The sequence below is a fragment of the Poromitra crassiceps genome (genome assembly GCF_964638095.1).
Source record: "Poromitra crassiceps genome assembly, chromosome: 6".
NCBI classification, from domain to species: domain Eukaryota; kingdom Metazoa; phylum Chordata; class Actinopteri; order Beryciformes; family Melamphaidae; genus Poromitra; species Poromitra crassiceps.
Genome location: NC_139627.1, coordinates 42,505,445 through 42,531,074, shown reverse-complemented (window position 1 = coordinate 42,531,074; position 25,630 = coordinate 42,505,445). Strand labels below are relative to the sequence as shown.

The 25,630-nt window shown below is 44.2% G+C and overlaps 1 protein-coding gene across 1 annotated transcript in view; it reads right to left on the bottom strand.

Annotated features, from left to right (window-relative positions):
- The window catches only part of LOC310778090 (dedicator of cytokinesis protein 9-like), a 126,171-nt gene that overhangs the window by 34,399 nt on the left and 66,142 nt on the right, over positions 1 to 25,630 (bottom strand). Inside the window, exons 2-7 of the mRNA XM_083638416.1 lie at positions 24,774 to 24,890; positions 15,776 to 15,865; positions 10,550 to 10,632; positions 8,387 to 8,456; positions 1,203 to 1,298; positions 846 to 980 (exon numbers count right to left, since the gene is read on the bottom strand). Of these exons, the coding sequence (XP_083494542.1) occupies positions 846 to 980; positions 1,203 to 1,298; positions 8,387 to 8,456; positions 10,550 to 10,632; positions 15,776 to 15,865; positions 24,774 to 24,890 (591 nt within the window). The remainder of the gene's footprint in view (positions 1 to 845; positions 981 to 1,202; positions 1,299 to 8,386; positions 8,457 to 10,549; positions 10,633 to 15,775; positions 15,866 to 24,773; positions 24,891 to 25,630) is intronic.

Below are 25,630 nucleotides of genomic sequence, written 5' to 3'. Positions count from 1 at the left end.
ACTGCGCCACCGTACCCCTAACTGCGCCACCGTACCCCTAACAACCCCTAAAAATTGTGTGTGATGTAAAAAAAAAAAAAAAAAAAAAGCGGGCTGGAAAGACCCCGAGGAGAAAAAATACTATCTGGACTGAAATCTCCAACCTCGAAGCCATTTCAAGACTTAATTCAACCTTCATTCTCGTAACTGATTCCATGATGAATGCCAGCTGAGTGGCTCGATCAGAAAAGAAAAAAAACCAGGACCTGTCTATTTGAATGATCAACAGATAACGAGGCACCCAGGCCTGTCTTGTGCTACACACACATCCGCTGGTGCTGGCGTGTGGCATTGATTACTGATTGTGAGGCTGTAGCCAAGTGCACAGCAGCAGCCTGACATCAGCATTCACCTTGTCTTGTCTGGGCAGCTGAGAGGCAGCAGTAGAGGCTGACCATGGGGAGGGGAGGTGGAAGAGAGAGTTTCAGGTTTCACGGCCATGGATGGACATGGAGAAGAGGGTCGCCCAGATACAGGGAGAAACATTTCAACGAGCGCAATTTGTCTTGTCACATCCAATTCTGCCCTGCATGTTGGAAACTACATTTTAAGGGGGAAGAACTGTGGAAAGGAAGTAGCTACGTAGGTATGTCCGTAAACTCAGCTCATTCCCAGACTAGTAAATGTTAGTATTTTAACGTCCGGTGGGGATCGAGACGTGAACCCAAGACGCTGAGCTCCCGAAGCAACAAGGCCACGTCTGAGCCAACATGGATATCCCGTTTGGCAGAGTAGACACATAGGATCGCTACGGTAGGGCTATAACAATCACTGCCATTCTGCCAGAGGAGAATTTCAGACTGTACCTGAACCACACCCATACAGGAGTCCAGGAAAATGGTTCCTTTGGGTTCTTTGGAGATCTTCTCATCCTTGTAGAAGTTTAAATTGTAAGAGCCGTCCCCCAGCTGGGTTAGGTGGAAATACCTCCTCTTGAAAGACTGAAACAGTGAGAGGAAAATAAAATCAGTTTTGGTAACAATTTCAGCAAACATTGCTTGGAAGTCCACGTCCTCAATGTTACATAATATTAAGTTCCTGGCAGAAATCTACATCCTCCTGTTAAACATGTGGACACAACATTCCTTGCCATTACCATACGCAGGGTGTATTCAGTCATTTTAGTCATTTGTACACTTATGTTAACATCAGAACTGGCTCACCCTCATGGTGACACTGATGGCACTGTTCATGTTGCCTTTGTACAGCCAGCCATGCTTGGTGATCCCGCCTTTCTGGGAACCCAGGGAGGCCGTGTCCTGCAGGAGACAACCACGTGAGTTCATACACGTCCAAAACACACTCATAATATTCACCTTATGTAGCCACGCCCACTTGACCCGTTTGTGTTATGACTTCCTGTTCAAAACGCTGGCTGTTTTACCTGGTCAAAGCAGAGATCGTCTCTGGTCAAAGCTATAGTGACTCACTGGAAGCAGGCTGTGGGGATAAGCTCTGCCACAGGAAGCAGGGCCGCTGGAAGTCATTTTAAGCAGGGGGTGCTGGGAGGAAGGGACTCTCGGTGGGGCCCGCAAGGGCCCCGCCGGAAAAAATTTGGACGTTTTTTTTTTACATTTTTTTGCCATATTTAGAGGAATATCTCATTTTAAATTAACATTAGGATACTGTTGTGATGTAATTATTCAGTATTTTCTCCTTTTCTCACTCATTCAGAGCAAAGAGGGAGATATATAGCATGATGACAATGCTCTATATCTCCCTATTTGCTCTGAATACACCAGTTAACATGACACAGACTTAACATGATAGAAATATTATCAGCAAACTTAATGACTAGACTAATTATTCTGATCTGAATGGCATATATCAATAAACATTGACTCCTCTCTTTGCTGTATAGTGGGAGGTGCATTTTTGAGTAGGCTATTAACACGTTGAGTGCCATGGACGAGATATCTCGTCTTACATAATCCAACCGTTGAGTGCCATAGACGAGATATCTCGTCTTACATAAACATTTTTTTTTTTTGACGGTGGGACATCGATCAACCCCTTTTACGTCTCCTATAGCAGAATTGGAGGAAGAGAATGTGTATAATCTATTTTACCGACCACTAAGTGGCGTCAGTGCCCTCCCGACAGAGAGAAAGTCAACCAAAAGCAGCCGCCTCCCGCGGCTGCTTCCTCCATTCTCAAGGAAATGGCTTGCCGATTTTACAGTCATCAGTCACCAGACTCGCCGCTCTCGGGCCGCGCCAGCAGCAGCACACGGGGGATTGCAAATTTGCATAATATATTATGGGTAAAACACACTTTGAAACGCCCGCAGAAAGGCCAGAATCGCACGCATTCCGAAAACCCAGAAACGAACGAGCCTGATTCTCATACTGTAGGCGGGGAGGGAGGCTGCTCAAACTCGCTGCCAGGGAGGGAGGCTGCAGCAGAGCACTCGCTTGTGACAAACGCAGGCTGAAAGCCACTAGACACGCCCACGGAGGGAGGAGTTGAAGGAGAGGGCGTTCGGAACTATATTGTTTGGATGTCTGATCTCTCACTGATGCCAAAAATAAATGGTTAAAGTGACTGTTCTGCCTGTTTGATTGAATTTCACAAAACTGCGATTATCTCAGCTTTCACTCTCAGACAGCTGAAACCATGCTGTACTCAACGGCTAATATCTACATAACTACTAACTCTACAAACTAACTCTTTTAGACAGAGAAAGCACACATTCTATTAGTACTTTTGTGAACTTCGTGTTCACAAACTCCAAGCAGAAAAGAATCCTCGGCTCTTGTAAAATGAGCCAGAATCCTCAAAAAACGGCCTGGCAGAAGCTACCTACAGCAAAAAAAAAACGGCTGGCAGTCAATGTGTTAAAATAGCATGTCAAGTTCACATTTCTTTATTGCCAGATTAAACAATTCGTATTGGTTGTTGGTTGGTTCAACACAACATGTGCGTGCATGCGCGCTTCTTCTTCTTCTCTAGCCTACAAGCATGTAACTTCCTTGATTGTTATTGTTGATAATTCTATTTAAATAGGCTACATTTTCATTTCCCGAAACATTCTTAAACAAGAAAGGAACATAGTGCACTGCAAAATATTTTTAATTACATTTGTAAAAAAAAATAAAAAATTGGGGGGGGGGGAAATCTAGGGGGTGCTGCAGCACCTGCAGCACCCCTACTTCCCGCGGCGCTGACAGGAAGTGTAAACACAATCCGTTCCGATTGTGTTTACACTTCCTGTTAGTCTCTCAAGCCAGACTGTCTCTCCTACATAAGGTGAATACATACCTGTATTGTCAAAGAAATTCAATCTTAACACCTTAAGTGCCATAGCCGAAATAATTCGTCTTACATAATCCAACGCTTAAGTGCCAGAGCCGAGTTTACTCGTCTTACATAAACATTTTTTTTTTTTTGACGGTGGGACATGAATCAACAACTTTTACATCTTCGAGATCACTATTGGAGCAAGATAATGTGTATAATCTATTTTACCGACCCACTAAGTGTTGACAGTGCTCCCCCAGACGACCGAAATCAAAGAAAAAACTGCCGCGGGACCAAGCCGTTCAAGGAAATGCCGTGGCGATTTTACAGTAACAGACTTGTCTTGCCTGAGAGCGGCCGCGCACCGGCAGCAGCACACAGAGAGCGGAGAGCGATTTGCAAAATAGATCATAGGTGAAACACACTTTGAAACACCTCAGAAAGGCCAGAATCAACATCTGCCCATCGCCCACGCATTCCCCGGCCCATCTTGACTCGCACAAGGAGCGTCTGCACGCAGGCAAGCAGGCAGGCAGGCACACAGGCAGGCAGCAGCAAAAGCGCTTCTGACACGCCCGCTGTACAGCGGAGGGAGGAGGGAGGAGGGAGGAGGGAGGAGGGAGGAGGGAGTTTGAATGAGAGGGGTGTTTCCTGTTGTTATGGAGGAAATTACTGTTCAAAACTATTGTTTAGAATGTCTGACGGTCTTACTGATGCCAAAAATGAATGGTTAAAGTGACTGTTTCACAAAAAGCCATTTATCTCTGAATAAATTTCCAGACGCTGAAACCATGCTGTACTCAACGGCTAATATCTACATAACTACTAACTCTGCAAACTAACTCTTTTAGACAGAGAAAGCACACATTCTATTAGTTATTTTTAGATGATTGGTGTTCATGAATTCTTAACAGAAAAGAATCCTCGGCTGTCTCTAAAATGAGCCAGAATCGTCAAAAACACCCCTGGCACAACTTACCTACAGGAATGAAAACATGGCTGGCATTCAATGTGTTAACAAGTCATTTAGTTGCTTTATCCATCGATTCCTTAAATCTGGTTTTTCGCACAACAAGTGAAATTCACATAGGTGTCATTTGACTTGATCAAGGAAATTCTTGAATTGGAAACAAGTGAAATCATCTCTCAACCCTATTGGTAGAATTTGTTTTAAGAAGACTCTACTAGACTAAACGACTTGTTAAGTTTGACACATTTAACAACACATCCTGCCAAAACCTTGCCTAACTGCACATCACAAGGCCCTCGATCCTGTGGTTTGATATGACTTGGAGCCCAGCATGTTGTAGGTCTATCTAAAGTCCTAACAAACAGACAGCGGAACATTCAACAAACTATGACATGAACTCAAATAAATATCTCGATCTTCACCGCAGATCCACAACCAAATCCACCCTATCGTCTCGGGCGGGTAGCGTGAGATCACCTCCTTCAGAGATCACACATGAACAAACACATGGCTGCCATCTCTGATCCACCGGCTATAATGATCTGCGTCAATAAACCAATTAGGTGACGGAAGAGGAGATGGGCCACGACGTCTGCAGCCCTGCCCTGCTTTAGATCAGCTGTGCAAGAACAGAGGAGGTGTCACGAGCGCTTACGCTGCCCGTCTCTGAAGGACTACAGCGCTTTTACACTCCAACAACAGCGAATGCACTTTCAAGATGTCACATTCTAGCATCGATTCTTTTCCTTCAGTCATACAGTAAAAGTGTAGGCAGCATGTCTTGGGGTGCGATCTGAGAAGCATCTGGAAAGGTTCCTGGCCTGCTTCTTCTCATCGATGTCTAGACAATATTCACCCTTTCCCAGAGAGGCAGAGTAATCACTGGGTTCAGTCTCTCTGAACTCCAATTTGCTGCACAACATTTTGTCAGGAAACAGAAAGGGAAAAAAACAACTAACTACTGCATTGCTAAACTACAGTCAGACAGAGCCACGTCATCCAAAACATACAATCAAATGCCTGTGCTATTAGGTAGTGTTGACAGTTTCCAGCATTACGCTAAATGATTTATTCTGGGGATTTTAGGGGACGAGTTCAATTCCTGTTCTTTTGTCTGCACAGGCAACCTCAATATCTCGTCGCCTGCTGTGGAGTGATGGAGGCCAGAGAGAGAGAGAGAGAGAGAGAGAGAGAGAGAGAGAGAGAGAGAGAGAGAGAGAGAGAGAGAGAGAGAGAGAGAGAGAGAGAGAGAGAGAGAGAGAGAGAGAGAGAGAGAGAGAGAGAGAGAGAGAGGTACAGGAAGAGTGAAGGGTGATTCGGGCAGGTTTGCGTGATTATCTGTGATGAAACGCCACTCTGCTCTGCTGTCAGATGGGAGGTGGACTGTGAGGCTGAGCAGGACAAGGCCCTGGCCCATGATGACCTGGCATAGTGAGGATCTTTTTGTGCGGCCCTCTCTATCATCAAAGTTGCCCATCCCTGCTCTAAAGAAAGCACCTTCCTCAATCACAGCCGCATTAAACAACACACAGTTAGAGGGAAGAGAAATACTTTTGCCCGTGTTTGCTCTAAACTCCATTTCAGCAAATAGGGCCAAAGGCATGCCCCCTTCCGGTTTAGGCATACAAACCAAGGGATTCCAGCCGCCATTTATTTTTCCATAGACATTTTGTAAAATGGGTATAAAAATAGTTTTACTTGGTCAACCCAAGCGATTCACCTATACATGTATTTAGATAGGCTGGGTCCAGACCTTTGAATCCGCCCACTCCACGGAGTTGAGTTTGGCTGCTCTCGGTCTGGCATCATCATGCAAATGCATTTTCTCCGGTTTCATCAGCGATTCACCAATCAGTGCCGAGGGGGACTAACGGTTGGCCAATCAGCTTCAATAAACAGCCCAACGGGCGGGACTAAGCCGTTGTCAAGTGCGGTTGTTAAGACTCCGCCGAGGAGTAAACAACAATGGCTGCGGCCGTTGCCTGCAGCTGTCGAGGCTGTTTTGAATTGATTACAAGTACCAATTACTTTGAAATCCAAACGGCACACAGCTTGGAGGGCATTTATTGCGGACAGAAAAAAAAGTCAACATTGGTTTTTTTAGGTTTTGGTCTGAGTGAAGTGTTGTATGGTCACTCCTGATTCTAAAAATAACTGAATCGCTTGGTTTGACCAAGTAAAACTATTTTTATAAGCATTTTACGAAATGTCTATTGAAAAATAAATGCCGGATTAAATACCTTTCGTATGCCTAAACCAGAAGGAGGCGTGACTTTGGCTCTCTATACATTATTGCCTATAGGGGGTGCAGTTTGACATTGCATGTCAAGAGGGCTGGTCCAGTCAACTTCAATCATCATCCATCTCATCAGGCAGCATGCATGACCTTGTAGCCTGTTAGATAACAACAGTATTATCCACAGCTTTCCATTGTCTTTGTTGCTTTGAAATGTCTCAGCCGGAAATCCCATCAAAGTTAAGTTTCTATCCTCCTTGTTGTGCGCTCCCACAAGCCATTCCAAAACCAACAAATACTCATTTACCCAGTTCACACACGCACACCGCGTCAGTGACCAAATTACATAAATAGTAAAGGATGAATAGATCCAAATGCTGTGCCGTCTGGATCCCTGAACACTTCATCATGAGAAACAAGGGGAGGAACCCAGAACCTTTTTAGACAGTGTGCCAGCAACTAAGTCTTTAGGCTAATTGCACTTAATCCTTTGCATTCAAATGAGCTATTAAGACAAACATGCCTTCATCTCTTTAATAACCATAATGAAAACAGGAAAGCAAAATTCATTGCCCTCAGCAAAAAGGATGACTAGTATAAGCTACATTTACTTTAGTTGCTTTAAATTTTATATATTTTTATAAAACGGCTCTCTCAAATCAAGCAATCTGATTGGTTCACAGTAGGGCTGTGAATCTTCACTGGCCTCCCGATTCGATTCGATTACGATTCATCTGTCAACGATTCGATTCGATTCGATTAAACGATGCATCACGATGCATCGCGATGCATCTTAAATCGATGCATCACTTTTTCCGCAATACATGATTTATTTTTTCTCACTTTCTTTTTTCTCACTGTGTGGCTACTTTTAAAATAAAAGTGCATTTGGAATTGCATTGTATTATGATCCATAATTAAAATAAACAACTGCATGTACTTACATTCTATTTTATTTGATTGTAAAAAAAAAAAAAAAAAAAAAAAAAATTAATAATCGATTTTTGATATTTGTTAATCGATGCAGAATCGTGCACGTCCGCATCGCGATGCATCGTATAATCGATTATTTTTGACACCCCTAGTTCACAGCCATTGTATAAATCCCGTAACCCACTCTCATACTTGGAAACCGTTTTATAAAAGCAATATAACACTCGAGCTGCGTGTGTTGTGGCATATATCCCGCTGCTCAGCGGGATATATTTGCCACAACACACTGGCTCTCATGCTATATTGCTTAAATATACCATATATATATATATATATTTATATACCGTATATATATATACCGTATATATATATATATATATATTGACTGATTGATTGATTGATTAGATTAACTAACTGATTACTAATTTGTTTTCGAGGCTCCATGAAATTTGTCCTCTGTGTTTGACCCATCCTGGCTCATCCTCCTCCATGGTCAGGCCGGGAGCGGTGGGCAGCTGCAGTGAAGTGCCCGGGGACCAACTTCCAACCGCCGCTCGTCAGACAACGATCTTCTGCATGTTTTTGGTTGGGGGTATGGAGGAACCCCAGGGTGCATGGGAAGAACATGCAAACTCCACACAGAAATAGGCCCTTTTGACGAGATAGCCTACGTGGGCAGTAGGCACTGAAGACATGGGAGGAACACACCCTCAGTGCCCACAGCGTCCCAGGCGAGAATCGAACCCAGGACCTTCTAGCTGTGAGGCGACAGCGCTACCACTGCGCCACCGTACATTATATAATAAGGCCTAGGAAAATGTTATGATTGTTAGTGAAAATGTAATTAAATTTATTTCTCAACAGGTTCATTATTATGTCTTGAATCCCAAACGATGAAAAAGTCATTAAAGACTCATTCTAATACTAGCGACTGGTGATGAAGCACAGCTGGATATAAAGTTACTCACCTCATCTTTGTCAACATCCTCATCCACTTCAAACACATGGACAGCCAGTTTATCTGGCCTGGACACTTTGCTGTAAAAACACAATTAATTCCTATTAATAACAAAGTTGAAAGGACTACAGATTACAGACTACTCCCCCAGATGAGTAACCTGACACCGCCACATGAGGGCGGTACTGTTTTCACAACAAGACACGCGTGCCAGATGAGCAGTGTCATAAATCAGATAAACGACTAAGTAAAAACCTAAATAAATGGCACTTTGAGGGTGTCTGGGTAGTGCAGTGGTTTATTCCCCGCCTACCAACATGGGGGTCGTACGTTCAAGCCCCCGTGTTACCTCCGACTTGGTCGGCCGTCCATACAGGCACAATTGGCCGTGTCTGCGGGTGGGAAGCAGGAGGCATGAGGTAGGGGTATGTGTCCTGGTCACTGCACTAGTGCCTCCTCTGGTTGGGTGGTGCTAGTCTACAACTCTCCCCAGAACGGCAGAGGGGGTGGAGCAACAGGGGGAATTGGCCAAGTACAATTGGGGAGAAAATAGGTAAAAAAAAACACTTTGGCAATTGGTTTACAAAAACCAAGTCAGGTTTCCATCATCAAAGTAAAGTGTCAAAGTTTCAGCCAGTCCTATTGGTTGCAAGGTGATGAAGGGAATTTTTCTTTTGGTGAGCATTTCCCCATGTGGATTCACATAATGAACCAATACTGGCTGTCCTGTCCTACATACAGTATCCATGGTGATGTGATCAATTTCATTTCATTCGCCTTTCGTCATTGAAAATCTTTTTAACACATGTGGTCTAAATTGGGGTGACTGAGAAAATGTTTTTTTCTTTTCCTCATGGTTATGTCATCTTTTTTAACACGGCATTTTGCATATTTTGCAATTATCTTAACAGACTAGAGTCAGGAAAAAAGCCAGAAAGCCAGCGGTAAATGCAACTTCCAGAAGTAGCTAAAGGAGAATTTCAGTAGTATTTTTCAACCCGGACCCTATTTTCCTAGGTTTTTGTGTCTAAGTGACTCATCGGGAGATCAATTTCTGAATTTGGTCCATTATTGACCGACATCGCTTCATCTGGCAGCACATATGCCCCCACCTGCCTCGATACGTACGTCCACTACAGGAGCTTATTTTTGCCACTGACAGGCTGTGATTTTTATTATAGTGAGAGATATTGTAGTGAAGTGAAGTGAAGCGCGGGCCTGGAGAGCGGAGCAAACACCAGGCAGAGAGAGGGTGAACATGCAAGCGTTCATTTTCTCTCTCTCTTTTACAATAACAACGTGAGCCTGTCCGTTGCAAAAATAGACAGGTGGGGCATATGCGCACCACGGCTGCCAGCTGACGCGATCTTGGTCAATACTGGAGCAAAAAAAAAAAAAAAAAATCTGAATAGTTACTTGGACACAAAAAGTGAAGAAAATAGGGTCCAGGTTAAAAAAAATTAGTGAAATTCTCCTGTACCAGCATATGACTGTTCATCGACATGTCACAGTGTGTCATGCACACGCTGGAAGATGAAAATGAGCCAAAGGTAATTATTATCACTATAACTGGAAATAGCATGGAAATTTAAACAGGGAAACCACGTCACAGTGTATTGTCTTAACTTCCCTAGAAGCTTCCAGAAACTTCCAGAGAAATGTGACAAAAAGTGTCAGTGTTATTGTCATCTCAAGGTTATTCCAACATGCTGACAGTAACCGCTACTCTTCAGGGAAGAGGCTGGAGCCGACAGCCGATGAGTCAAACACTCTATTGTTGTATTGAGGAGGGGGGGGGGGGGGTGGAGGCGGGGCATGGCATCTTTCCAAGAGTAGACTATGAACAAAGGTGACAAATGGTAAACTGACGGCACTGAAGATATTTTTGTGATTGTGTGGTCGCACGTGTGTTTTACTTTGAAATCTCTGGCATCCAGGCATCACACCCTGGTAGCTGTTCTTACTTGCCCACCAGCACGAGGATGTCATAATATGCTACCACATTAGCTCAGTGCAGATAGCGATGCTACCACATGAGCTCAGTGCAGATAGCGATGCTACCACATGAGCTCAGTGCAGATAGCGATGGTACCACATGAGCTCAGTACAGATAGCGATGCTACCACGTTAGCTCAGTGCAGTATAGCGATGTGATTGTTTACGGCTGACTTACTTTGGAAGTTGTCGAAAGTCCCCAGAATAGTCCTCATACTTGTAGTTGACGATGTGCCAGTCAGAGTTGTAGGTCTTAATGCACTGAGAAAACACAAGGGTTATCAATGAATTACAGAGCGCTCTCTAAATAGGTCTATAACACGCGTCCTCCCTATACTGTGTACAGTAACGTGGAGCTGTGGCATAATATAATGTAAGGTTCTCTAGTCTAACAGTCAGCCTTACAGTCTTCTCTATGTCCAATCAGATTCGAGCGTCTGCAGGAAGAGGAAGAAAGGCAACCCTGAAAGGGACACGGTTCATATTGGAGCAGATAGCTGGCAGAAATTAAAACCTTCCATGGGATTTAGTTACAAAACAGTGTTGACTTGTGTTGACATCCAGTGGATGCTGAAATATTTCCTTACAGCATGCATGACGAGAATGACAATGAAGCAAAACCGCATTAAAACAGCTGTTTTGAGCACTTAATTGTGGACTCTGCACACAGTGGAATCCGGCCTGAAAGACCATCTTTCAATCAGATACACCACGCCTTAGTCATGGAAGAAAAAGCACGCCTATGGTGAGTGTGCACACTTGCACTGACCACGTAAGTTCACCAGCATAAACTGGGAGGGAGTATATCTCCATCTCCCCCATTTGGAAAGAAGACATCTGTTCATTGTTAAAGTCAGTGGTGATAAGAACAGCACACTGCAATCTATTATACGGAAATGTGGGCCATTTACAAGAAACGGCCCGGCAGGGAGTCTGAATGCAACCTGATCGGGAGACCGATAGGAAACAGAGAGGCTCTCCTGCTGGGTGGATCTCCACAGCTGTCCTGGTGATGTCACACGACACCTGACCATGACGATTTGTATCTTTATGACTTAAGACTGGACTCCCCTAAATCCCGAACTTTGACCTGGAAGGTGAACTGTGAGCAGCCAGTTGGCCTCTGGCTTAAAAAGACATTTACATGCACACTATTTTCCTTCCTCATTCCGAAAAAGACAATATTCCCCCTAACATGGTTAATGAAAATGAATATTCCCATCCCAATAATATTCCCATTTACATGCAGCCATGTATACATTGATTACTGTAACGTAAAACGTCCCCATGACGTACTCTACATCCTACGGCTACATTCATTCATCCATTCACTCACTCACTCACTCACTCACTCATACTAATCTTAATGATGGCTGTTACGGTGCATGAACACCCAAACATAATTTATCCACCTTATTTTTGAATGCTCTGCTGTAAAATAATTATGGGAGCAAGGTCCGGTCTGAACGTGACTGATTGTCGCAGCTTGCCATTTCCTCGTAAAAACTCCGACGCCGGGGGGGGGGGAAAGCTGCTTGTCACTCGTTTGAGGGAATGTAATAATTTAATCTATCACATCCGCTATTTCTGTTGCTCTTTGAACAACTCGGGATATTTATCGACGAGATTTTTTCTTTTTTGCTGTTCGCCTGCAGCTGTCGTTTACAGACGGGCACTTGCTATGTGTCAAGCTGTCAGCAACGTAATGGGGGGCGGGCACCGGAAGAAGCACCCACATCACATCATGGCAGCTAGAAATAAGGCGGATAAACAACCCATTTAGCTAAACGAGCCAGCTGGCTACCTAGTTGCTTTTTTTTTTATCTATTCTTACCAGCGTCATTTGGTCTATTTGAAGAGCTCGCCGCTGAAAAGGTCTGTTGTGTTATTTGTGCATAATCCAAAAACCTGTTGATATAGCATTGATGACAGGCATAAATACTGTACATTACGTAATCAGGTCACAAAACTAAACAAGGTGAAAAAAAGGGACTATTTCAAACAAAGGTTATATGATGCAAGAAATGATGGCAAACAGATATGGAATGTTTTTAATGAAATCATGGGTCGAAAGACAACTGTGTGCACACCCTTAGTGGAATCAAATTGATTTGTTCTCACTAAACCAGGTGATATTGCAAATCATTTCAATGACTATTATGTGGGTAAGGTATCTAAACTAAGGAAGGCTATGAATATTTCAAACAATATCAAAGCAAATGACTGTATTAAGAATATTATAATGAAAAATAAGGTTTGTGAATTTGAATTTCTTCAGGTTGAAGTCAGTGAGGTGGAGAGGTTACTCCGCTCTCTTCCTGATAGTAAGTTAGCAGGCCTAGATAACCTGGATAGTAAACTGCTGAGAATGACTGCTGGTATCATAGCTTCTCCTGTCTGTCATATTATTAATAAATGTTTCGAGGTGGGCCTATTTCCAAAGATGTGGAAGGAGGCTAAGGTTATTCCTTTACCTAAGGATACCAAAGCTGCTTTTAATGAGGGGAATTCTAGACCCATTAGTATTTTACCTGTTTTGAGCAAAATTATGGAAAAGTTGGTGCATTCCCAAATTCAAGATTATTTTATATCAAATAAGCTTGCAACAAACAATCAACATGCCTATAGAGCTGGCCACTCAACTTCTACTGCTTTGATACAGATGACTGACGATTGGCTTAAAGCTATAGATAACTCAATGCTGGTGGGAGCTGTGCTGTTAGATTTTAGTGCTGCATTTGATGTTCTTGATCATTCTCTACTGGTTGAGAAACTTAAATGTTATGGTTTTAATTCTTCTGCTTTAAAGTGGATATTAAGTTATTTGTCCTCCAGATCACAGAAGGTGTATCTAAATGGCAGCCTGTCTAGTAGCAGAGGTCTAGAGTGTGGTGTTCCGCAGGGAAGTTGCCTCGGACCTTTGCTCTTCTCAGTTTTTACTAATGACCTATCCTGGATAACAAAATGTGCCACAACAGTTCTTTATGCCGATGATTCAACATTGTATTACGCTGCACCATCATGTGATGTACTTAATGAAGTCTTGAGCAAAGAACTAAAAGTTGTGCATGACTGGGTAGTATGTAACAGACTTGTCCTTAACATCTCCAAGACTAAATGTATTGTGCTGGGAACAAGGCACAGGTTGTCTACAAGCCCAAAGCTTGATTTAAACTTGTGTAATTCGGCAGTTCAACAAGTTGAAAGTACTAAACTCCTTGGAGTAATGCTGGATTCCACTCTGTCTTGGTCTCACCACATCAATTACCGTATATTGTTTCAAAAATGGGAAGAGCTATTGGTGTTTCCAGAAAATGTGTTACTTTTGTTGCCCGTCCCCTTTTATGTCAGATAGTTCAAAGTTTAGTTTTATGTCATCTTAACTACTGCTCTATGGTGTGGTCATCTGCTGCAAGTGGTGACCTTAGGAAGCTCCAGGTGGTCCAGAACAGGGCAGCACGGCTGGTCCTGGGCTGCCCACTAAGGTCTAATGTGAGCCGTATGCATGCCTGCCTCTCCTGGCTTACAGTTGAGAATAGGTTGTCTTTCAATTCACTTGTGATGTTTAAGTCAGTCATGAGCAGTAAAACTCCAGTTTTTATACATCAACAGATAATCTTTAGTAATACTGTGCATGACCATTACACAAGAGGATCCAGCAATGGGCAGCTTGTATTACCGTCTCCGAAAAACAATGCTTTAAGGAGATCTTTTATTTTTAGATCATTGACACTTTGGAATAACCTGCCTCTAAACCTGTGTTGCATTTACAGTAAATTAACATTTAAAAAGAATCTTAAAGTTTATTTAACACTGTAAAGTATCTGTATTTGTTTTTGTTTTCTGTTTCTTTTTTTTCGATGTAATTTTTAGCTATCTTATTTGTTCATTATGTATTTTGTGTTGAGTACTGACATTTAATAATTTTACATTTGCAATTGTACTAATTTGTTTGTATGTTTGGACCCCAGGAAGACTAGCTGGTTGCTATGGCACCAGCTAATGGGGATCCTTAATAAAATAAAATCAAATCCAAGTCTTTCATAATGGTTAAAAGTAGGAAAAAAAGTGGGGGGCTTTTCTTTTGCGCATGCATCTCTGGCTAGTTGGTTTGTTTACAACTCACATCCTGTAGCTGAGTGTAAACAGGCAAGAGACTGTGTGTCACAAACTGTGGTAAAAAACCCAATAATTTAGACGCATAATCCGAATGCACTGTATACATGTCCAAAGAATCCTCCTAAAACCCAAATGATAATCGGCACATCCCACAAGCCTTAATCGGAAAATGCAAGAAATATGCTGTTTACATGAGGCTTATCAAATTCTGAATATTGTCATTTTTTGAATAATAGTGTCATTTTAATGTGCATGTAAATGTGCTCAGCAGTCAGCTGTGTGCAGGGGCCAGACAGTCAAATACATTTCCCCACAAACAGCAATGATCCACCATATGATCTACATGGACTGGAGATCATTCCCAAGTTTAGATGTTTTGACCAGACAAATTATTATAATGACAAGCACTAATACCAGAGTTGAACTATTGGAAGACCGCAAAGCAAAGTCAGACATTTTCAAGACTCTGCACAGACAGGCACTATAAACAAATGTCTGGAGAGAAATAGCAGAAGTTTGATAGGCCTGTGGATTGTGCAAATTAATTGCACTGACTTTATCATGTCTTAGTCCCCTGGCATAGATGTTACTGAAGGAGATTTAGTAGAAATTGTCCAATAATGAGCCATAATTAGACCGGTTGACAGTTACTCAACAATAAAACCCCATTGTGTTACAAAGTATACACTGAGCCAGACGGAAGCTCTGTTTAGTTGGACACATTAAATAAACACTTCCATGCCTTGTGATCTGCTGCGGCCTGCCAGGTCAACAACCTGCACGATGACTATACTGCAGCATGTCAATTTGTGTGTGTGTGTGTGAGAGAGAGAGAGAGAGAGAGAGAGAGAGAGAGAGAGAGAGAGAGAGAGAGAGAGAGAGAGAGAGAGAGAGAGAGAGAGAGAGAGTGTGCGACTCCAGGTAATATCGCCTCTCATCAGCAGCAGCAACAACACATAGATCCATTCTCTGTCAGTTTTTTGTCCACAACTTTCCAGTAAGTGCACTCAGGTTCTTGCTATAGAGTACATAGGATTACAGTGCTTAATTCTACACTTGTAGTGACTGTAGCGTTTTTACTTATTCACTATATTTTTCTGCTTTGTAAATGTGCTGATGTATGTTTTTTTGAGTGCTTATGCCCGACAGTGACTGCACAAAAACGTTCTCTCTCTGAGACAATAAAGATGACCTTGACTTGACTTGACTTGACCTTCGCGTCGATAAAACCACTCAAAGCTCAGGTCAGAGGTGCCGTTTTTATTGCCCTGAAGTGGGAGCCTACCTCTTGGACAAACAGACTCTGGGCCGCCTCCTCTGCATTTTCAGGCACTGTAGGGTAGAGGGTTCTTCCTTGGCGTCTCAACGTGGAAATCTGTGAATCAAAGTGAGAGTTTATGGGGGGGGGGAATTAAGCACAGAGAGCGTAGGAAAATTACGACGGACGACAAATCATGACGGACACTGAAAGCGAAATGAAAACAAAATGTGGGAGGCATCTCTCAAACACCTTTTCCCAGCACTACAGTATGTGGCCTCAGCTGGACCTGATTGCACTGAAAGTTCCTCTAAATATTATTCTACGCTGGAGAACGGGCTGAAGTCGTTCTGAGGGGTCAAAGGGCGCAGAGTGTGAGGGAGGCAGGATGCTCGTCCATATTGTCAAACTGCAGGACCGACGGACACACCCAGAGTCTGGCTCTCTGCCAGCAGTGTACAGAGACTCTTGGAGGATTCAGTGTCTCAGCAAGCCTTTCTCTAATGACCAAACGCTCCAGTCTGCACTCCCTCCAGGCACACAGCACGTTCGCAGACGACATTCAAAGATCAAGGATTTGCTGATTTAGCAGTGCAGCAGTAGCCCTGCGCCTACCAACACGAGGGTGGCAGGTTCGAGCCCCCATGTTACCTCTGGCTTGGTCAGGCATCCATACAGGCAGCCTGATTAAGGGTATGTCTCCTGGTGGCTGCACTTCCGCCCTTTCTCTGGTCAGTCGGGGCGCCTCGCTGTCAGGTGAAAAGAAGCGGCTGGCGACTGCACATGTATCGGAGGAAGCATAGTGCTAGTCGACTCGAGAGGGGTTGGACAGCAGGGGGAATTGCTGAGACTATTCTAGAAATTCAGTGTTCTTGATCCAGTATGTGGGAGGATTGAAGAAGGATTATTGTTTTAAGCACCTACTGTTGTTCTTCACTCACTATGACAAGATCATCCCAGTTTGGAGTGGAACCTAGTTTCAAGCCATGTTTGACATACAATATCTCATTTAAATGGAAACTCCTGATAATAACTGTGAAAATAAGTGTTTTGGAGCCCTCTTCCGACATTTGACCCCCTGGGGATTTCTCTTTACAAGAACTTCACTTGCAGGAAGCAGAACACAAATAGCAGTGCACACCCCGCACAGCAGGGAGGACTTGCAAATTGAAGCAAAAATATAACCAAACAATAACAAACCTCAAATTCCACACTTGACTCACATCCAGTTACAAAAGTCCAATGGAAATGACTCCAACAGTAAATCACAATGGAGATACCACAGTGGTACCTGACTTCCAGTAAAGTATATTTTAAGATTAGAGCAATGGTCCAAAAGTGAAATAAGCAATTCAAGACTGCAGTAAATCTCACCGGCTCATTCCTGGACAACTCAACCAATAGGTCTGTTTTAGCTATTATTATTATTATTATTATTATTATACAGAGGCCTTTTTCCAAGCGGCCCTCTGGAAGCTGCAGCAGCATTTCAACTTGCTCTGAGTAAAAGAGAGAAATGAGCAGCAAAATCACAGCCAGGTCTGAAGTTGGGAGGATGGATTTCTGACGGGAAAACTAAGTACATTTGACCGAATGTAATCCTTGCTGGCAGGGATGGAAGAATAAAATAAATACAGTTATTAAGAGAGTGCAGAGAGTTCAGCTGAAATATGTTCAGTAGAAATATGTTAATTTATATTCTTATATATTTAACTAGAGGACACTCAGTAGAGTGCATACCTCCACCAACCTTTCAACAAAGTTTTGTGGTGTGACTGTTACGTAAATCCGTTTGGAAGTTAGGCACCTTTTTGTGATTGAACACACCCATTGCCACGCCCCTTTTTGGCCGGTGCCGTGGGCATGGAAAGTTAAGCAGTTCGTCCTTGACCCATGACCAACCTTTCTACAAAAGGTTTGTAGTGTTACGTGAATCTGTTTGAAACTGGAACTTAATCACCTTTTTGTGATTGAACATGCCCATTGCCACACCCCTTTTGGCCAGTAGGTGTGGCAAGTTAATCAGTTCTAAGATGGCCCATAAACTGCTTTTCTGCCAAGTTCCATGCAAATCTGATCATAACGTTTTTGAGATATCCTGCTGACAGACAAACAGCCAGACAAACAGCCAGACAGCCAGACAGACAACAAACGGACAGACAAACAGACAGACAGCCAGACGACAAACAGACAGACAAACAGACAGCCAGACAGACAGAGCAGACAGACAGACAGAGCAGACAGACAGACGACAAACAAACAGATGACAAACAGACAGATGACAAACAGACAGACAGACAAACAGACAAACAGACAGACACAGACAGAAAGACAGACAGAGCAGACAGACAACAAACAGATGACAAACAGACAGACAGACAGACAGAGCAGACAGACAACAAACAGACAGATGACAAACAAACAGATGACAAACAGACAGATGACAAACAGACAGACGACAAACAGACAAACGACAAACAGACAAACAGACAGACAGGCGGGGGAGAGAACATAAGTTACCTCCCAGCCAAATCGTTGGTCTGGCCAACTCTGTAGGCGGAGGTAACCAGTGGAAGCTATGGTATTTTTGACCAGTGACTATAGAAACAGAAGACTAAACCATCGCTAAAGTACATTCTTTAAGTGCTTACCTCCTCAGATACTACTCAACGGAATGTGCTTACAACCGCCACATATTGCAAAATCCAGAACAAGTTTGCACTCTCTCAAATCGCTACTGTAGGAACGGGAACACAAGTAGCCAATCCCAAGGAGTTTCCCGATATAACTACCCATGATTCCTCGCAAACATCAAGTACATGGAATAAAGATAAATCCTCTTGATTTATTTTGATCATGAAATCATGCAAATAAAGCATCTAATAATGGTTGTTATCAATACTAGAAATATCACGCGCTCATTTCTAGCATGCCTCGCTTCGCGTACGAGCTGGAGCAACTGTGCGTGCGCGGAACCCCACCGCCACCGCCTTAATATAGTAGTGAGATATATTGTAGAATCCAGTCTTAAACTTGATACATTACCATCTTAAAACACCATGACAGTTATTCCTCTACTTAAAGCTTCCATCTCACCGATGCTATATAATGCTCAAATACTATCTGCAGTCAGTTTGGGCTCAAGCACATGACAGGTAAAGTCATAAAAGAGGAGCATAAACTGGCCCCTATCCCTATAGCCTACTACCCCAGTCACTTCAGTCATGTGCAGCTGGACAACGGCTTCATCCAAATGTCCAGTAACTTAGCTAACATCTAAACATGTAGATGCTTACCAGCACTGACTTCAAGCATACGAAATTAGAAGCAGCTGGGTTCAATGTGGAGCCTGAGTGAAGGGACATCATCACGTTATATATGATCTAAGTTCAGGACCATTTCAAGGGAACTGATTAGGTTTAGGAATGACAAAAACATAATGTCACTGCAGCAATGTGTCTATATTATGTGCTCATTGTGTCTATATTATGTGTTTATTGATATTAGAAATAGAGACACAGGTTGAAGCAAGAAACTGTCCTCTTTCTCGTTGCTGCCCTGTTCCTCTGAGCGATCTTGCATTTGGTGTTGGCCTACAACACCGAGCTGGTATTTGTGAACCTGAGGTCTCCCCTTCCTCTCCACTGGCCAGCAGGTTTCCTGCAGGGAGATGGTAATCTCTATCATCTAAGCAGTAGAAACAAACAGACATGGAGGTAAGAGGGAGACAGGAAGTGGGCAACAGGAAGCATTTAATTGGGCTACGAGTCGCCAGGGAGAACCACGGGATCCTCTGGTGAAAAGAGCCCTAGAGAAGCATGATGGGATACAGCTGCACATTGACATTCGATCATTTTATTGGTAACACTATTCTCCATCGTGAACCTAGCGCGGCCCCAGACACTGTGCTGAATTCTACATGTGTGCTCCTAGGCATCACCGCCTCACATTTCCTGGTGTCAACTTGATGATATTGAAGACATGCAGCATGTGGTGTTATCAAAACCATCCGGCAACTGTGATGCGAGTACAGTAACGGGAAAGGGATAGTGTCAGTGCATTCCTGAAGGTGACGTCAGCGACAGGGCTTCCCGCTGCGCAGGCTTTACGACAGGCCCGGTGTTCACCTGCTTTACGACAGGCCCGGTGCTTTACGACAGGCCCGGTGTTCACCTGGAAGCAGGCTTTACGACAGGCCCGGTGTTCACCTGCTTTACGACAGGCCCGGTGTTCACCTGGAAGTGAGGCGGGGAGCGAAGGGGAGGGCCTCCTCTCGGTAATCCTGGACACATTTTTTTTGCCAGAGGACACGCAGAGAGAACAGGGAGAGAGACCTGCGCACAACTCCCGTGTGCCAAGAGCCCTCTGATCCAAACCAGATGGAGATCATATAAACACTGCTTCACATGTTTTCCCCCTAAACAGTTAACTCGCTGTTCTCTTGGATGCCATTTGATAAAAAGAGAGAGAGAGAGAGAAACAAAAGCTAAAAACTTCGCATCGAGCTGTCAGCTGTGGGGGTAGAGGACAAGATAGAGACCCGATCGCTGTTTCTGCTGCTGAGCAAACTGCCAAAAACATGATTTATACACCAACTGAGAACAACTCACAGACAGGTAGAGTGGTCAGAGGAGCTCTTTCTGCCTGCCCTAGCCTTGATTGATCACCAAGCACTATACACTTAGCAGTTTCTCTCAGTGTGAACACTTAGCTAGCAGTGTCTCTCAGTGGGAACGAGCACTGGCAGTACCTCCGCAGCATCCAAAGGCGCTGACACACAAGCGGATTACTGTAAAAAGCTTGCTTGAACAAGAGCTCAGAGAGGCCTGAACAGATGTTAGGTTCAGTCAATGTGTCTTCAGTGGGCCCCCCCCCCCCCCCCCCCTCAGTCAGAATCACCTGTCACTCCCTTGACAACGTACTGTTTGTGTGTCAAGCCGCTATGTCCCAGACAGAGCGGCACACTTGAACAGCCTGATATAAGAGGAGAAAAGTCAAGGTCGCCTGGCCGTCACCGAGCACCCCAGCTGCTAGGCCTTCACCAATCGCCAAGCTCCTTTTAAAGGTCCATTATGTAAGATTCTTGCCCACTAGATGTCACGCTGGAACTGTAACGTCAAAACGTAAACACAGTCTATAAAACACATAGCCACGGCTTCCCATGCCACCGTAAACACTCGCATCGCTCTGATATAGCGTCTGCCATCTCTACACTATGCAACCCCAGGCACTCGTTTGCCATCGAGACATGCGGAGCAAGTGAGACAGCCGACATACCGCACTGTAAAAACAGACCCGGAAACGCACAGTCCCAAACCGCCATAAAAACAGAGACTAACCTTATTTCCACAGTCATGGCCGCTTTATTTTCTCAATCACAGTCACGGCTTGATCCAGTATTATGCTGTCGAGCCTCTCTGGGTCACTCTCTGTCCATTTATAAACGCGGGGAAGGTGCGTCCTGGTGGCTCACCTGGGAGCCACGGAGGCTCAGTCCTTCGCCTGGCCGACGCGGGTTCAAATCCGACCCGAGGTCCTTTGCCGCATGTTGTCCCCTCTCTCTCTCTCCCCGCCTTTCCTGTCTGCCTACTGTCCTGTCCTATCTAATAAAGGCAAAAAGTGCCCAAAAAAGAATCTTACAATTTTAAATAAATAAACGCAGGGAAGAGCTAAATCCACAGAAACGAAGCAGGAGCCTCAGACCGAAGCTGTAGCAGGCTGGTATCAAAACAAAGCCTGTTGTCACAACACAGAGAGGAGGCGTGGCTTCTTTCACTGCTCTGAACATTATAACTCGCATGTCTTGCTAGATATATAATAGCCTCTTCTTTTGCGGGCATCTAGTAGTGCTGAATATCCCATTTAGTGCATTTGACAACCTTAAACTCAAAGTTAGCAACACTCCCTTTCCCTCTCTTCTCCTCAAAGCCCCCCTCCATTCTCATTAAGGAGAGTTTGCACAGTGCAGAGAGAAAGACAGAGAGACAGAGAGAGAGAGAGAGAGAGAGAGAGAGAGAGAGAGAGAGAGAGAGAGAGAGAGAGAGAGAGAGAGAGAGAGAGAGCTGTTTGGGAACGGGTTACAGATTCTTTCTTTGCTCCAAATACAGTGAGAGGAAACATTTTAATGTGCATCAATAACTAATACACAGTCATGTTATTAAATTTGATATGAACTCCCTACGAGTATATAATTACAGTATATGACATCTAGAGAGAGACCAGTTAACGTTTTGAATAAATCAACAAGATATCACACTTCTTTATATTGTCTTGCTCTCTGACACAGGTATTCGGAGGAAAGATGTTAAAGTCATCATCGTCTGTGAAACAAAGACAGCTCTCAGTGGAAGGAAAGCTGTAACAATAAAAGCCCCGACATCTCTATGAGATTTCCTCTGGGCCGTGAGACAGAGCGGCACGGTCAGATGTGAGACAGAGCGGCAGGGTCAGATGTGAGACAAAGGCAGGGTCAGATGTGAGACAAAGGCAGGGTCAGATGTGAGACAGAGGCAGGGTCAGATGTGAGACAAAGGCAGGGTCAGATGTGAGACAGAGGAAGGGTCAGATGTGAGACAGAGCGGCACGGTCAGATGTGAGACAAAGGCAGGGTCAGATGTGAGACAAAGGCAGGGTCAGATGTGAGACAGAGGCAGGGTCAGATGTGAGACAGAGCGGCAGGGTCAGATGTGAGACAGAGGCAGGGTCAGATGTGAGACAGAGGCAGGGTCAGATGTGAGACAGAGGCATGGTTAGATGTGAGACAAAGGCAGGGTCAGATGTGAGACAGAGGCATGGTCAGATGTGAGACAGAGGCATGGTCAGATGTGAGACAGAGGCAGGGTCAGATGTGAGACAGAGGCAGGGTCAGATGTGAGACAGAGGCAGGGTCAGATGTGAGACAGAGGCATGGTCAGATGTGAGACAGAGGCACGGTCAGATGTGAGACAGAGGCATGGTCAGATGTGAGACAGAGGCACGGTCAGATGTGAGACAGAGGCAGGGTCAGATGTGAGACAGAGGCAGGGTCAGATGTGAGACAGAGCGGCAGGGTCAGATGTGAGACAGAGGCAGGGTCAGATGTGAGACAGAGGCAGGGTCAGATGTGAGGAGATGAGGATATATGTGCAGCAGTACGTCTCACAGCTGCTGTTGGTAAGGACATCTTTCAAAGTGGTCTCACTTCCCGAAGCACCAGCACCGGGGCCAGTTTTCCATTTCAGATTTTCCATCCCCAACGTGGAAAGTTTACGCGAGCGTACGTCCTGCAGAATGGGGTGAGAGAGAACCCTTCCTCTGTCCCAACATCGGAGGTAGAATGTGCCAATTAAACAGATGGCCCCTGACCCCGCTCTCGCGACAGCATGGAGGGATGTCAACAAAAGGAAAGCGTCTGCGAACGACCCCGCCCAGCACTCGCAACACAGGCCCCGCCCAGCACTCGCAACACACAGGCCGTGCCTGAGCCGAAGGGAAAGACTGCAAAAGACAAACAAATACAACAAAGAAAACACACAAGTGGGAGGGGAACTAATGATAAGCAGATAACACTAAAAGGCACGAGCTTGTATGGTTATGGACCACATTTCACGACCTAGTCTAAGTCTGTTGCATGGTGAAATATCTAAAAGCTATCTTTTCCATTAACATAGACCATTTAGTGGACAATTTAATCCAAAGTGCCGGAGCATTTTTAATATAAGTGGGAGTCAAATCCCCAACCCAGGCAGTGTTATTACCAGCCATTGAGCTACACAGAACCACTGTCTTCATGCAGGGCCTGCCCTGCAGATATGGGGGTCCTAAGCACGATAGGTTTGGGGGCCCTGCCTCGCAGTGGACAGTATTCATACTGTAGAACCAGCTTCCGTCTGCAGTTATAACCCTTATGCCCTTATTTTATTTGTATTATATACCCTTATTTTATTTGTATTATATACCCTTATTTTATTTGTATTATATACCCTTATTTTATTTGTATTATATACCCTTATTTTATTTGTAGTACCTCTATCAACATGACGGGCAGCAGTTATTTTACTGCCAATTGAAGCTGACTGACTGCACATGTTGTTGTTTTTTACTTCTACTGTGTTTTTGTCTGAATGCCGAGTGTTGAACATTTTCAAATGGCATTAACTGTTTTTGTCCACTAGGTGGCTCCAACCTCCCTTCAGTATTGCACTTCCTGAGAAAGTGTAAATGAATGTAAATCCAGGGGTAAATTACATTATTTTACCTATACAGCTTTAGCTTTAGCTTTATTTTGGGGTCCCCCTGGTGGCCAGGTTTAAGAAAATAAGGTCATCACATTGAAATGGTTCCTATGAGGCCATATTTCATCACACATGAATGCAATTGGGCTCGTTGGATTCACGAGAGTCTCAGCTTTGCTGTCATTCCTAATTTCTACTATTCCATGATTGTTTAGGTAGCACATTGTGCAGAAATAGAGAAAGAACAAAAAGGCGAGAATAACATCTTTTCACTGCATGCGCATGTGTCTTTAGGACCCTGGAGCTCTTAAACCCTATGTAGCTGACATATTATGTCAGACATGGCTGTAAACGTGCGGGTCTAATGAGTCCAATTTCATTCAGATAACTTGATGTGAGAGAGGTCAAGGGACTCGTTTGAATATAGTCACGCCCATTTACCTTTGTCAAAAAACTATGCCGAAGTTGGAGCTATTTTACGCCTGCTTCCCAGTGACCTAGCATAAAATGGTTGGTACCTACCTATCCGTCTGGGTGTCTAGTTAACTTTCCGCTAATACCAGAAGCTCTGCTGTAGCTTAAGAATTGAGCGTGCGAGAGCTCCTCAAACAGGACTCCATGATGCCATATTCATCTTCTTCCCACGGCGGGCCCCTGGCGGCTGCGGGGCCCTTTGCAGCTGCTTAGTTGGCTTATAGGGAGGGCCGGCTCTGTCTTCATGTCACTTATACATCTAAAACCTTACTCATCATTACCAATACAGCCCTGGCCCCCGTTGTCTGTGGCGGAGGTGGTGCTGGGCTGAAACTCACCTGGAAGTCCTCCAGGGGGAACTGCAGCATGTCTCTGAGGGCATCGCTGAGGATCTGGGTCTTCCTCTGCACCAGCACATTTTCATAGTCCAACGGCTCGATCACCTTGGGTTTCACCTGGGGAACACAGGCGAGACACTCTGTTACACACATACACTGCGGTCCGATATTGACTAAGGGACACGTACATCAAAAGACAGATTTATATGGAGAGAGAGAGAGAGCTTTTCAATATATTCACAGACCTTTTATATCTGTTTCATCCAAAGTTTCCACTTTGGCAAAATGATTGAATAGAAAGTTGAGTGAACCCTTGGCCTTCCCTAGTCCTGGGAGACACAGCGGTGGAGGGAGGGAGCTAACTGTACTAGTGCCACAGTGAAAATGGAAACTATTCAGTGCGTGGTGTGTAGGCCACCTTCAACGAGAGCAAAGAGGGAAATCTGGGTGAATAGAGAATAGACAGAATAATAGAGAGAACCGGCTTCAAACGCATCTTAGTAAATCTAGCTGTACAGTAGCCGTGGCCTATGCTAACACGTGCTATCTGTTAGCTGTACTGTATCTGTGGCCTATTCATAGTATTCCCATGATGTCACAAGCATTTTCCTACCAATATGGTGCTACAATACACACAGCTCATTGGCTGGTTATGTCACTTGATTGTAATCACCTGTTAATTGATTACAATCACCTGTTATTTTCCTATAAAGATGGCCGTGTGGTGATGTAACAGAATACTATCAATTCTAACACATGCTATCTGTTAGATACACCATGACAGCCTATATGAGAGCTCCATCCACCCATAGAGAATACATCCGCCTCATCACTGGGAGGGACTTGATGACATCATC